Raw genomic sequence first — 15,338 nt, 5'->3', positions numbered from 1 at the left:
TACTGAATCGCTTATACTGGTAAAACTGGTCTTCAGTTAAAATCTGCAGTGAAGCTAAGCATGCTTGAGTGACAGGTGTGATGCCATAGAAACCAGAATTTATGCAGGTGCTCTATTTCAAACAAATATCATGCTATAAATGAAGTAACTGAATGTAGAGCAATGTATAACATTGATAATTTTTCTTACCTTAACTGGTGTAATCATGTTAAAATGCTGACTCCTTAATAACTCTGCCTACTAGCTGAAGGGGTTTAATTTAGTGAAATTTGTCTTAAGCTGTCTTTCAAATAAAAAGTGAAATCTGTGTTGTCCTTCTAAAAAAGGCTCATTGGAGCTGTACTGGTCTGGTTTGGAAACAGCAGGTAGAGAAGGTGACAGAAAATAAGTCCTCTTTCACAGGCATAATTGTAAAAGGCTGATTCTAGGCTGCATGTGTGCTCTGAATATGCGATACCTGAAAAGCTTTCATCTGGTCTGAAACAGATGAGCAAAACATAGCCAGAGACAGACAGAATTATGCCACTCTTTGTTGTGGAGTACTTACTAGCTTTGCACATTGTCAGAAATGCACCTGGCTAGTCTACAGATACCCTCCTAATAAAGAAGTAGGCTGTTTTTTTATAAAAAAATAAAAAGTCATAATTAGTTCAGAATTTGTTTGAGAACTTGAGGCAGGGTTCACTTGCTCAGCAGTGCCTTGGAGTTTGCCATTCACTTCATCAGGCAGGGGTTCATGCAAAGTGCCACCCAGCCAGAAAAACCCATCTTCCTCTGTTTCATTTCTATTCTTTGTAGAGGAGCCAGGAAAAGCCCAGGAAACTTTGAGAAGGTGGAAATTTGAGGGAAAGTTTAATGTAAATGTTAATGTGCAGTATTTTTTCTCAAAATAAACTAGAAAAGTTTATGGCAGTAATACTCAAAATGCATTGAAATACTTAAAAGTGTTACCTCTAACAGGTATTTAAGTTGAGGTTGTTTTATTTCCAAACGTGCAGTACCAGTGCAATTGTGATACCTATAGGCATTAACCTCTGTGAGCCAGATGTGCTGTTAAATGGGAACAACATGCTCATTTTCCAAACTTCCTCTCTAAAAACATTCTTTTTTCCTGTACGTGTGTTATAGTGTGTCTCTGGTCCTACTCTGTGTGACTGTAACCTCCCTGAGTGCATAGAAAAATAGTTTTTCCCTTCCAGACTAGCTGAGCTCAGTCACTCAGTTTGCACATGGCTGCACAATCTCCAGATCTGACCCAAGTGAGAATGTGGGAGTGAGCGGTAGGAGGGGTGCAACTGACTGCCCGTCCTGGTATCGGCTTACGCTTACCTGGAGTCGGCAAGCAGTTGAACTGCTGCAGCTTCACTCTTTGTTTTCTTCACGGAATAGAGAGAGGCAAAGCAGAGGAGTCTCAGAGAATAATAGAATGATTTGAAGGTTATTTAGTCCAACCCCCTGGACAGGGCAGGGACACCTTTCATTAAATCAGGTAGCTGAAAGCCTCATCCGGCCTGATCTTGAACACTTCCAGTGATGGAGCATCCACAGCTTCTCTGGGCAATCTGTTGCAGTGTCTCACTACCTTAATTGTAAAGATTGTCTTTCTTATATCTGATCTAAATCTATACTTTGAAACCATTGCTACTTCTGTCACCAGAGGCCTTGGTAGAAGTCCAGAAACACAGTGTGTTGGTTGCCAGTGTTACAAGTAGCATCCTGCTTGTGCACAGGAACAACAAACAGTCCAATGAGTGCCAGAGCTGTTTTTCCAAGACATTATTCAGTGAATTCAGTGTTCGTGATAGGGCCTGTCTGTACTGCTGACGTAATAGGTGAGTTTTTAATGTTATCAGTCATGTTTGCCTAAGAGGTGCTGACTGTTGGGTGTTAACCTTACGCAGCACAAGCATCGTGATGTCTTTCCTTTGCAAAGTTACTCTCTTCCTGAATTGTCAGTTGCATTTATTGTATATGTTATGGTAATGCTTTCTTTTTAGCAATATTAAGTTGATCTGCCATTTGAAAAACTCACAAATTTTTAAGTGTCAGAAAATTCTATGGCTCATTTGACTTGTTCACATTTAAAAAGGTTGCTTCTGATGACCACTGGAAGAGGTCACCATCCCAAGATGAAGAAAAGACAGACTCACAGAAGGTCACACCCAGGAGATGGGGCTCTGGAAAAAGATGTCGTCCCAGACCTCTCTCGGACTATGGCCAAATGTCTGTCAGAAGTTTCTCTATACCAGAAGACGCAGTTGCGGTGGATTCTCAGAAGACAGACTGCACGGATGGAGAAAATCAGCCAGGACTGACTTCTGTCAGGTCTGGGATCCAAAGCAATACAGTAGGCTACCCCAGAGGGCGAAAAAGAAGACCCATCTCTGTAATAGGTGGGGTCAATTTCTATGGAAGCGGTCCGGCAGAAGAGATAGAAGGTCTGCTGACACAAGTAAGATAAGAGATGTGCTCTCTGCAAACTGCAAAAGACCCTTTCACTTCCTTGCCTCTATCTTCAGCCTAGAAAATAGAAGGGATGCTTCCTTCTCTTCCTTCCCTTTTGTCAAGCTGACATTGTGTACTTACAATTCTGCTTTCCTGGTCACTAATTACTTTGTCTTGGAATAAAACTGATAATGTCTTTGGGATAATCTTCGTATTGCAAATTAACCTTATTTCTTTATTGAAATGGATTTTGTTTCTCATATTGGTTACAAGAGCTGATTTGTGTGTAATACAACTGTGTGTTTTAGTCACCTTACAGGTTGTAGGGCCTGAGGAACAGAGGAGTACAAACAATATGATAGTAGCATATTATTTGTTGATCATTTCAGAGTCTCAAAAAGCAGACCTGTTCAAAACTTGTGGCATTAGCTGTGGTGTTCATAGTCTTGGTATTGGCATAGCAACGATACTTAAAATGAATATGGAAGTAGCTTCAGAAAATTGGTAATAAATTAAGGAATTAATGAAACAAAGAGAGATCTAAGAAAATGGTGAATATAGAAAGAAAACCTCACCCTCTTTATATTCTACTAAATTGACCTGATGGAACATAGGAAGCCTGTAAGAAAATAGCAAGCAGCTGAGTTTGTACTTTAGCAGTACCTATATACTGATTGGAAAGAAAAAACTTCTGAAATATAGAAATAGCTCCTTTTTTTTTTCCCGGGAGGTAGTCCTGAGTGGGTATGATGTATAGAGGAACTTACTTTTTTGATGGTAGTGGTGGCCCCATCTTGTAACTGTTTACAGAACTTCAGGCTCACAGACTTTTGTAATACTGCACTAATCAGGTGTTTTCCACTTTCTGGAAAAGCTAGAGGACTCCTACCTAAAACAACTGTCAAGCTGATAAAGCAACAGAAAAAAGGAATAGTATTTTTCATCCTCCAAAAAAATGTGATTCCAGTGGTTATTAATTGAATTTGAATCTTCTTAATCTTTCTCATGCTACTTGATCTCCTGCTGGCAAGTTCAAGGCAGTATCATTCATGGGTATGGTACTCCACTTACTGGAATCAAATGCTGAAACAGTGGCAGGATTTTCAGTTTCCTGTGAAAAGCGATTTTTAATATGAACATTGTTATTGTATATTGAATGGTTTTCTTTATAATTCCCTGATAAAAAAATGCATCTTGAAACAAAACTCCAATTGAAGTCAATGAACCTTTTACCGAGGCAAAGGCCATAGTTTCAAATCCTACATAGCTGGGATATTTTTAAATGAATTTTGTTACTACTAAGCTTGGAGGAAAAAAAAAAAAAAGGTGGGAAAACTATTGTTATAGATTCTAGGTCATCTTAGTCAAGGATAATATATGGATTTCAAAGGATAGTAAGTATTAGCAACCCAAATAAGCCTTGCTGTACCATGCAAGTGATTTAATATTATCCAAGCCCTTGATTTACTGCTGAAAACAAATTGATCTCTCTCCAGACCTTGCTCTCATCAGTTTATTAATGACGGAACACGTATCAAGGCAACTATTTAAGTGGATGCTTTCCATGCTCTGATGCTGCCGTGAGGGCTGGCTGGGGTTAAGCTACCACATTGCTGGATCACTGTGGACAAGACCAAAACTATGCAGCAATCCCCAGATTTTTAAGCCAAATTGTGGCCTTCCCAGGCCTGCCACTGAGTAATAGCAAATCCTTGTCTGTCCAGGGAAGGGATCTGGACTGAAGCTTTACATGAAAATTTTAGTTGCCTAGAAATAAATAGCTTTGTTGCTTAATCAGCTGGTTATTTGCCTGTAGTAATTGCCATCACTTCGATGCAAGATATCAGACTCTTGTGGTGTTATTCAGTGGTATATTGCTAAAGCATTGAAGAAATGAGGTTTAAAGATGGATATTGTAGTTAAATTGTATTCAATACACTCAGGTTTTTGACGGTCAATTCAGGAAGTAAATTTGTAGCTGGAATATAGAGAAGGACGGATGAAGCAGGAATACGTGTTCTAGAAGTGTTCTTTGTGGGGCTTTCAAAGCTGATCTTTTTTTCTTAAAAGCTTTGAAAACCCATGGGAATATTTTAAAACTGTAATGCTAATTCCTTCCTTGTTTTATTTTGGTCTGACAGCTCTGGTGTGAGAAAATGTTTTTCAAACAAGACTAAATAATTGGTTTCATAGTAGAGTGTCAAGAGATAATAAAAAACCCAAACTTGCTCTTTCAGATTACATGACAGAAGGGCCTATGAACAGTAACAACAAAAAGGATAATAAGGCAAGCTGCAGATGAGTTTTTCTGAAGTTTATGTGCTGAGGTCTGGCTGTTTAATGTTGAGTATTTACTCAAGGTCATTCAGCCTGACTAATGTGGAGTTGTTCAGGGGCAACATAAATTAGGTTCTCTAATAGCAGTTAAGCAAATTGTTATTTAACTGAAGAAAATGGCTCCTACATAAAATTATACGTAAACTTAATATTAACTATTTTATTTGAGACTTATGGGATCTTCAGAGCCGAGGATCATAGAGACGATTGTTTTTGTCTTGTAAACTATTACTTACTTTACTTAAAAGCAATACATTCACTTGAAGAAAGCAAGCAGCCCAGGAAATGAACACAACTTCCAGATGTAGCATTTCTGGCCATTCTTTTTTCCCTTCAGGTGTGTGTTTCCAAGGCCAGCTGGCATTGTGCAGGCTGTTCTCAAAGCAGTTAGACCCCAGAGTGTTTGGGCATGCAGTAATACGAGATGAGAATTTTAGAGCATATCTGGTCATTACAGAAGGCTAAGGAGTTTTTAATGTAAAAGAGAGCTGTAATATAATAAAACATTTTCTATGATGCTGGTGGATGTGGTATGCAGTGTTCAAGCAATGTCACTTCAAAGTAGGGGATTTTTCTGCCCTTGTAATTAGCTGGAGTACCTGAAGAAACCTTACTTCATACCTGAGTTTTGCTCAGTTGGACTTGCTGGTAGCTTTACTAATACTGGATTTTCCTGTTCTCTCTGTAGCCTGTAGCACGGCCACCTGTTCCAGCGCACCAGGTGCCCCCTTACAAAGCTGTTTCAGCCAGGTTCCGGCCACTCACCTTTTCACAAAGTACCCCCATCGGCCTAGACCGGGTTGGACGGAGGCAACAGATGAGAACATCTAATGGTAAGATGGGCAAGTCTTTTTAACTTTCTGGATCTCAACTTCACACCCCAGCTTGGTCAGGAAGTAGATGATAGTGTGAAACACAGAAAGGTGCGGACTGATTCAGTGACAAAGTAGTACCCAGCTAAGTTGCTTTGGTTTATTACTTTCTCATCAGTAGCTTTTCCTGTTGTGTACATGTAAAACTTGTTTTTCACATTTACTGTTTGACATTGCTATGGTTTAATCTTCTGTACCAGTTACACTCTTGTATTTTCCACTCTATTCACATACTTGACTAAGATAATAATAGAATATGGAGGAAATAAAGTCTAATACATTTGAGTTCATAGCTGAACCATAGCTGCACCACACATGTATTTCTAGTTTCCTGTTTGCCATGCATTCAGCTCACCACCTAGACAGGCAAGTCTTAAATAATTAAGCAGCTTGTTTCAGAGAACTGTATGCAGTTGCAGTTGCTTACTCAGTGGTTCTGGAACATGATGGTCAGATTCTTGGAAAAGATTGCCTTTTCAGATGCAGTACCCTTTATCAGACTCTCTGATATGCCCTGTGTATTTTTTCTGTAATTGTTTACTATTAGCATGCAATGCTATCTTCAGTTAACAGGTAATATAGTTAGGATCTGGAATTAGAGGAACATTTATTGGCAGGTGGGATGAGCAGAGCCTGGTTTATACTGTTTGTGTTGGACGGGAAAAGGTTCTGAAATCAAACCTCTGAAGGCAAGGGGGGAATATCATGAACTTTGCAGTTTGAGAGCAGTTGCAAAGATCTGTTAAGTATCTCCAGCAGAAAATAATAAAGTGACTCGTGTCACACATTCTGATCTCTTTCCTTTTTCTCTTAAAGTCACAAGGCATTTCCTTGTCTTTGAACATGTGAGAGTTTTTTGTTTGCTCATGTACAGTGAAATTTGATAGCACAAAAGCCCTTTATTATAGAAAGAAATTCTAAACCCAGGCACTGAAAACCAGTGGTATCTTATTTTAGTTACTTGCATGTCTACTTTTGTAACAATGGGAGATAGAATTGGAGATGTAAATTTTGCTGTTATGAGACAGTAAATCATCATACTCTAGGAGACAGAATAACAACCAGCCAACATGTAAGGGAAATTTCCTTTGAGACTCGTGTGCTTTTGCAAGTTTTATATTAAAGAGATTACCTGTTTATCACAGTAGAGCCATTTTTATAAGTATCTTAAAAACTAGCCCATCTTTTTTGCATTTTGTGGTGTGGGACTTGAATTTGGCTAAATTAATTGGTGAACTCGTTTAGATAGATAGGCTCGGCTCTGAATAGGTGGGGTAGGATTCAGCTCAAGTTTAATTCACCTAAATGTAGGTACCTACGTAAAAGCTACATTTGAGCACCCGTGACAGGCAGTGGGGATCTAGGACTTGATTCAGTTACCCACCACAGGGATCCAGATCTGTGTGGGATGTACCTGCCTGCAGCTGGCAGGTATGACAGAGGAGATATGGGAGAGCTATTCCTTTCTTCAGTAGCAGCTGGAGGCCGGTGGAATATCCAAAACCCTTAAAACGGCACTAAGGATCTATGTTTAAACAGCTGATCTGAGGCCCCAGCCATTGCAGTCAATGAAGGTTAGAGCAGGAGCTGCCTTTGGATGAGGTGGCTTCCTCTCTCAGCTGTTTTAATTGTGACCAACACCTGCTGATTTACGTGATTTGTTTAAATGCAGATTCTGGCATTTAGATTGATAAATTCAAATGTCTTAAATTCAAGTAGTATCCTGTCCTGGATGTTTGCCTACTGTGTTACAATATTGTCAGGCTTTTCCTAGTTTATCAAGGTTTGGTAACTGTGTAGGTTTCAGCCTTTGTGGAGCACAACTCAAGAAATGAGGCGCAAACAAGTTGGCTGTAGAGAGGGGATTTTGAGGTTCTCCATCCCTATCACTGGTCAAATAAACTCCACCCCAAATAGGTTATTGGTCATAGAAGTGAACAAACAGACGTTATTAATTACTCCTTGAGACAAAACAGCTCCCTGCTTGCTACCATCTGCTTGCTACCTTGTCCTTCCTCCTGTATCCCAAAAGGGTGTTGACGTAAGTAGGACAATATTCAGGAAACGCAGTTCTGGGGTTACTAGACTGGGCGCTGTGTTTGTGATTACCAGGAAGGGAGTGAAATATGTCTCATATTACAAGCAGCTCTATGTTAGTTGCTATATTCTCCAGCCAAACTGCCTGAAAAGCTCAGGGATGCAGAAAGACTCATGGGCAGGACCCAAAGGGACATAATCCACTACCATGAGCTGAAAAGTCTCAGTGTTGCCAGGGTCAGAAAAGCCTCTGGACTGGAGGATGATGGCTATGGGATACTTTTAAGGATAGGACTCCTAGAATCATATAATGGTTTGAGTTGGAAGGGAACTTTTAAGATCATCTGGTTCCAACCCTCCTGCATGGACAGGGATATCTCCCACTAGACCAGGTTGCTCAAAGTCCCCTCCAGTCTCTCCTTGAACACTTCCAGGGATGAGGCTTCCACAACTTTTCTGGGTAACTGGTTCCAGCGTCTCACCACTCTCTCACTAAAGAATTTCTTCCTGATGTCTAACCTAAATCTCTCCTCTTCCAGCTAGAAGCCATTGCCCCTTTTCCACTCACTACAAACCCTTGTAAACACTCCCTCCCCAGCTTTCCTGTAGCCCCTTCAGGTACTGGAAGGCTGCTGTGAGGTCCCCCCAGAGCCTTCTCTTCTCCAGGCTGAACAGCCCCAACTCTCTCAGTCTGTCTTCATAGCAGAGGTGCTCCAGCCTTCTGATCATCTTCATGGCCCTCCTCTGGACTCACTCCAGCATCATTATGTCCTGTCCGTTTTGGGGGCTCCTGAACTCTTAACTGATGGGAAAAGATAAAAACTATGCTGATGGCTAATGGGCTTGTTGTTTGCATAGATAGCTGGGCTTGATGTTGCCAACAGGACCTAGCAGTGTTTTGGGAGCAGCTGCTGTATCAGGTGAAGCACCTAGGCAGTTCCAGGGACTTCAGAGGGCAGGTGGGTACCTGTGTGGCAGGTGCTGCCAGGGAGAGTGTGATGGACAGGACACAAGCGCTGGAGGCAAAATGGAAGCTGCAAGATAGAAGCTAAAAGACAAGGAGCCCAGCAGTAAAATTGCCCAAAGTGCTGCCAGTACCATGCTCAGTGTCAGACAGAGAGGCCTTTTTACCTCCAGGCACATTCATGCAGGAAGCTGTATTAAAAAGAGGGAGATTTAGATTATTTATGAACTAAGGAACATTTTAAATAGAAAGATCCTTTGTTTTCTAAACCAAAACAAAAGCAGGTTGCTGACATGCAAATCAAGAGATTATGGAGTAGTTTGTAAACAAAGAATTAGGGGAAAGTTGGCAAGGTGAAATAATACACAGGACAGCACATCCTTTACAGGCAATGTCAATGATCACTGCATCCTCAAATGAAGGATGGAGCAAAAGCCAACAAAACTCCAGGAAGAAATATTTAGGAACTGTTGGACAAATGTTGTTTAAAGAGGATTTAGAAAAATGGGCAACCCTGACAGTAATACATAGTGAAAGTTTAAAAAGCAAGAGGGGAGAAATAAACATAGGTTTAAAGAAGCAGGATGGCATATGTCAGGAACTTGGTTGAACCAAGATAACTAGCGGAGCATAACCAGCATATCACATTGTGCAGGCTGTATAGGAATAACAGGAAAGATTGTACCACAGAATGATGGTCTCTAACGTATTAAAGAAAAACTTAAGAGCCAAATCAGATAAACAAATTGACTGTATCACCAAGTGTCACAGGATTTGTGGACTGGAATGCCATGCCTAAACAGGAAAAATTATAGTGACAGGATTAAGTTGTGTGCCACCTGAGATCACCAGGATGGTGATAGTAAATGTGACAAAACAGGGAAACCAGAGAACTTTAAAGGGCAGCAAGCACAGTCATAAAAGGAGACTTAAATTGCTGTTGTGTGAGTTAAGTGTTGTAATGTGGCACAGAGCTACATTTTTATGTGTACCATGAATTAAAACTGCTTGGTGCCACTAATCAGGAGACCTATAGGAAAGGAAACCATTCTCAAACTGTTCTGAGGTGTGTGCAGGATCGCACATAACAGCTACTTTATAAGGGTGGGATGTATAGACTTATAAGCCAAGGTAGGTGACCTTTACTGGAAGAAACAGATAATCTAGGGTGTTGTCCATTGACCTAATACAGACAGGTAATGATAACCTTGCCCTCTGGTTCCATAATGCACTCGAGCCAGTATCCTTGTGGGGGTGAGAAGAACAAAAAGATCCGAGTTTTAATTAAAAGAGGGAAAGTAAACAAAAGTGAGAAAACATTTATATAACAAAGAAACGTTAAGGAGCAGAAAAAAGGTGTTGAATGCTTGCAGGCAGCATGAAGAGTGTTAAATGGCACCATATTAAATGCTTAGAGCAAATTCACATCACTTGTAAAGACAGAATTTGGAAACACTAGAAAAGGGTTCTGTCATTAAACATGAGAAAATAATCTATCATAACGGGAGAAAAAAAAAGGCATCCTTCAGATTATTGAATTGTATCCAAATACAAAAAAAACCCAACCCTCTAGCAATTTTGATGTAAAGCGACAGGAATGTAGAAACAGTTTGCTATAGATCTTCTATTTAAAAAACCTGTTAGACTGTCTATCAGCTGGTTTATAGGCCTTGCAAGTGACTACTAAATACAACCTGAGCTCAAATTAGATAAGGATCTTGTCTCAAAATGTCAGTAAAGGTTTTAGAGTAACTAAAGGAACAGTAACAAATTGATAGAACCAAGACTTCTAGAGGGAGTCTACAAGTGAGTAAGCACCAAGTAAGGGAGAGGAGGAAAGTGGTACCTTTTCTTAAGGAGAGAGCTCATGAGTGGAGTCGGATGTTAAGTGTCTTCACATATAATGTGGTAAGGGAGATGATCTAGAATTAAAGTATAGTTCTTGCTTGTGTGCTAAAATATTCATGGTAGTAAAAGCAGAAGTTGTTTGAACAGGGTTGCAGAAGGGTTTCACAGTACTGAGTCACAACTGACTGCATTGGCAGCAGGAGAATTTGGTGATAAAGGCAAGGTAGTGCACATGGAGGAACACAAGCCTGATACGCCTGCAGAAGTGTGGACTTTGAGCTGGCTATTGCCATTCAGGAGGAGATCCTGCAATCCCAACAGATAATTAAAGTGTCAGTTCAGTGCATAGTAACAGTCAAAACAGTAAATAGAAGGGGAGGAATTTGTAGGAAGGCAATAGAGAACAGAAAGCCCAATTGTGCCACTGTTGTGGTATGTGGGGGCCATCTCTTTTTTTCCACCTCAAAATGCATTTTTTCCAGGGGATGATACAGGGAAAGGCATAAAGGACAAGAAAACCTACTCAGTGTCTCTGTATAAAGAATGATTAGCAGGGCTATGGCTCTGCAAATTGGAAAGAAGGAGAACAGGGGAATAAAAGTCTGATTGGAATAGGAAAAATGAACATACTTACCGTTTTCAATAATGTAAGAACTAAAGGTCACCAAATTAAATAATCAGATAGCAAGATAAAAATAAAATATAGTTTTCACACTTGATAAAACTGAATTATGAATTTCTATACATATTTTGCATCCCAAAAGTTTACAGAAATTTAAAAAATTATTTGAAAAATTCAGTTCATTAAACATAAAGATATTACTTCTGCCCCAGGAGGGATCTGACTCTGATCTGCAGATAGCTGGAATTCAGGAAAGTACATCAGAAAAATTCCATGACATGCCTCATCTATTTTTATGTTCCTCCCTGGGCATCTGCTACTGGCTGCTGTCAGAGCAGCGAGTGGGGGGACCTTTGGTCTGCCTCAGGGTGGAGGGTTCTGTGGTACCAGAGGGATATCTAGAATTGGATCTTCTTGAGGTGCATGAACTAGCTTTTGGTTTTAGTATTTTAGTATGTGCTACCCACAGCCGTTTCAGAGTGCCCTGCATGGTAGTAAGCCAGCTCAGCTCAGCATGCACTTGGAGAGGGTTGCTGTGGACTGTCACTACAAAGGACAGCCTGCGCCTCCCCCTGTCCCTGACTGATCCTACGAGGACACGAAGCCACCACCAAACGAGTACTTTTGTGGTGGTTCAGTCTGTGCCTGCACAGTTGCTAGACATGCCCCCGCAGAGGAGGGAGAACAGATCCCCCCCACCAGCAGCATCCCATGGGGGCACTGGGTTAGTCATCGGGCAAAAACACTTAGACCGTTCTGTTCTGCAAAAATCAAACAAAATTACTCTTTCAGAGATAACTTTTAATGTATCTTCTAGAAGAGCCGTGTGAGGTGTAATCTCATTTTCTTTTGGCAGTTCAGCTGTTTTTCCCCTGTGAGTAGGGGTTTGACATGGTCAAGAGCTTGTGCTCTGGGTGATTAAAAGTGTGAAGCCTTCACTTGCATGTCCCAGGTTCATCAGCACTTCAGTGTCATTTCAGTTTGCTGGTTGGTTGGGGTTTTTTTAAATGATTTGTACCGAGAAAAATGTGTGGGGCTCTGTATAAACATCTTAAAATATGTAGTAGCTTGTTTGTAATGTGCTATCCAACAAATATCCTTGCAGCAAGAAATAAAAGGAAAGTTTGGGAACTCAGGAGAGGATTCCAGTGAGTCTCCTGTGCAGTGTAGCACAGTCTGCATTGGTGCAGGGAGATGGCATTAATATTGCAGGGCAATGTTTGGCCTTTCCTTCTGCTCTGAGGCAGCGCTGGGGGAAACCATGTGATTTCAGTGGGTGTTGAGAGGTCGCTGTGTGCAGAAATGCCTCCGGGGCTTTGTGAACAGTCCCTGGAGGAGGCAGTCAGTCAGTCCCCAGTTAAAGGGAGCTGAGCAAGGCAGCCTGCAGATAAAGAACGAGCCATGAAGATGACGGCGCTTTGCAAACCGTGAATGCAGAGCTGCGTGCAAGCGCGGGCTGCAGCGGGAGCAGCTCCCGCCTGCCTTTTCCCTGCGTGAACGGATGCAGCTTCACTGCAGAATGGCACAGATCTAAGCGGGGCAAATGCTGGCCCATGGTGAATGAACGAGGCTGTGCCCTGGCTGGGTCCCTCTCAATGAAAGCTGGACTGTTTGGGTGCTTTCCTGCTTTGTTCCCTGTTTTCTGGAGCATCTGAATTAAGTTTGTAGTTGAAGCAAGAAAATGTCTCCATCCTCCCCTCTTTTCCTGGGAGCAGTCTGCTGCAGCCTTCACACTTCGGCTGCTTGTGCCCTAAATAATGATATAGGAATCTGCCAGGGAGGCAAGAGAAGTTTTAATAGCCATGTAAAAAATACCTTCATTGTTTACTTCTACTGGAATTTTAACTGGTATAATGTAACGAAGATAGACCGATACTCCAAACAGTGTTGTAATACAAGGAACTCCCAGCTCCCATCCAAATAGCCTTTCCCTTTGAATTGCAGTCATATAAATATAGATTGAAATCACATTAAGCTGCTTTAATGAAAAACAAATGTACTCCTTGGCTTGCTGCGTTCGAGCCGTTCGGGCTCTTTGGGAGCGGTCTGGGCGGCCAGGCAGCCCGGTTTGTGTTTCTTTTCTGGAACTTCCTCCCTAAGGGCACCCCGTGATGTCAGCGAGCCGGGAGCGGGCTGAGCCGTGAGGGGGCTGAGCCGGGAGCGGGCTGAGCCGTGAGCGGGCTGATGCGTGAGGGGGCTGATGCGTGAAGGGGCCGAGCGGTGAGCGGGCAGACCCCGAGCGGGCAGACCCCGAGCGGGCCGAGGCGCCGCTGGCACTCCCCAGCCGGGCCCGGCCGTGGCGGCGCCGCAGGAGCTGGCGGCCCGGGGGCTGCTGCTCCGCGTCCCGGGAGCTCGGAGCCCGGTGTCAGCCCCTGCCAGCCCTGGGGGACCCGGCAGCAGGGTCCTGTCCGACGTCAAACCCTTGCCCTGGGGTCGAGTCTGGCGGCAGCATGGTAGCCAGGGGGGCAATGGCACGGTTTTGGAGCCTGGAGAGCCTTCAGACGGGTACGTGTGAGTAGAACATTCTCTCTGTCTCTTGCTGTTTTTTTACAGTGTTTTCAGATTGAACTGATAAACTGTGCCAGTCAGGGGGCCTGATTCTTATACCATGTCATCTGCCGGAGCCTGCAGACTTACACCAGTGACAAAACTGCTAGGAGATCAGAATCCATCCCAGGTTGTCTTTTAAGTTTTTGCATCCCGTTGGAGCAACCGGGAAAGCCCACCCCTACCTCTTACATTTCTGTTTGCAAACAATAGCGGAATAGATGCAGAATGCAAGCAACTGGTTTTTGTTGGAGTCTGACTGCAAAGACAATGTGAGCGTGTTGATTTGGTACAGAATAGTGAACAGTTATCCATCCCAAAATTGCAGTAATTTTTCATCTGGAGCCAAATGAGCTAAGTTATTTTGATGTGCCATTGTTACCAGAACAAACCAACAGGCAATACTGATAGTACAGTGGAAATGTATAAAAGATCACTGGGATTAATTTTTTTTTGGTGTTGCTTTATAAGCTAAATATTGATTTAATGGATTATTTATTTGCAGATTTTTAAAATAAAGCGGTATCAGTAAGTTTCACAAGATGGATTTTATCAGTGCTCAGATTATGAGCCTGTAGGGAAGAAACATCATTTTTTTAAAAACAGATTCAGCATCCACAATAGTTAGATTGATGATACCATTTTAATGTGAGTGTATATTTAAAAGGCTGGGGAGTAGAAGCCAATGGTTGAAAAGCCTTGTTCTGCTGAATCAAGATTATGCCATATTTTTCCACTTTTAAAGGAAAGAGAAATCTTGCAATTTTTTTAGTGAATCTCTGCAGTAATCAGCTTTGATCTCTCTTGCAAATTCATACCCAAATGACCAGAGATGCTAGTGATGGTATGAGTGCCCTTAAGGATGGGGCTGAAGTGTTCCTCCCTTTAAGGTAGATAATGGGTGGTCAGTGGCATGCCTGTTTGTTGTGTGGGTGTGTGGAGTAAAGCCAGGAGTCATCTCTTCCTGACTCTCAGCCATCTGGAGCCCATCGCGCAGCAGGCAGGTGGTCTCCAGGCTTGCAGCAGGGCAGAGAAGAGGCAGGATCAGGGCCCTGCTGCTCAGCCTTGCTGCTTGGTGGAAGTTACAGGTTCAATAACTGAAATAACTTCAAGGCCCAGGTGAGATGGGGCTCTGAGCAGCCTGATATACTGGGAGGTGTCACTGCCCATGCAGGGGAGTTGGAACTTACAATCTTTAAGGTCCCTTCCAGCTCTAACTGTTCTATGATTCTACGAACTCCACTTAAAGGTCCCTTCCCAGGCACTTGGGAGTGAGAGAGATGCTCTGTGTTCTATGGGGCAACTGATCTGGGACCCAGTAACCCCTAGAAAAGGTGCTAGCAGCCCATTCTGAATTTTTTTAATTTATTTATTGGATTTTTGAGCACTGTGTGATTTTCAGACTCTTTAGTTATTCACAACTTGGGCCTGCTATAGGAATAAATCTTTAGGGATAAATTAGCAAGGACCAGAGAATGCACTCAAGCATTGGGCCACTGGTCATGAAGGCTTCTTGATTACCAGCTCACCTCCTGGTCTGTGCGATCAGCTGGCTTTGAGAGGTAAACCTGCTCTGAAGGGGTCTAGCACTGAGCAGTGTGGACGTGAGCCAGTCAGTATTACTTGGTCCAGAGATCAGTCCCCAGTCCTCTTTGTCTGCCAGTAC

At 42.4% G+C, this 15,338-nt stretch overlaps 1 protein-coding gene across 6 annotated transcripts in view; it reads left to right on the top strand.

Moving 5' to 3' along the window:
- Positions 1 to 15,338, top strand: part of SPATA13 (spermatogenesis associated 13) — a 157,732-nt gene that overhangs the window by 122,715 nt on the left and 19,679 nt on the right. For 4 of the 6 annotated variants that reach the window (XM_051613049.1, XM_051613019.1, XM_051613030.1 and 1 more), the window contains 2 exons: positions 2,090 to 2,452; positions 5,471 to 5,615. In XM_051613049.1, the coding sequence (XP_051469009.1) occupies positions 2,090 to 2,452; positions 5,471 to 5,615 (508 nt within the window). Of the gene's footprint in view, positions 1 to 2,089; positions 2,453 to 5,470; positions 5,616 to 13,541; positions 13,631 to 15,338 lie in introns of those variants that run through there. The other 2 variants (XM_051613039.1, XM_051613065.1) reach the window with 2 other exon arrangements.

This window comes from Apus apus, chromosome 1 (genome assembly GCF_020740795.1).
Source record: "Apus apus isolate bApuApu2 chromosome 1, bApuApu2.pri.cur, whole genome shotgun sequence".
Lineage (NCBI taxonomy): Eukaryota > Metazoa > Chordata > Aves > Apodiformes > Apodidae > Apus > Apus apus.
The sequence above is the reverse complement of the archived record's forward strand: the minus strand, read 5'-3'. Positions and strand labels throughout refer to the sequence as shown.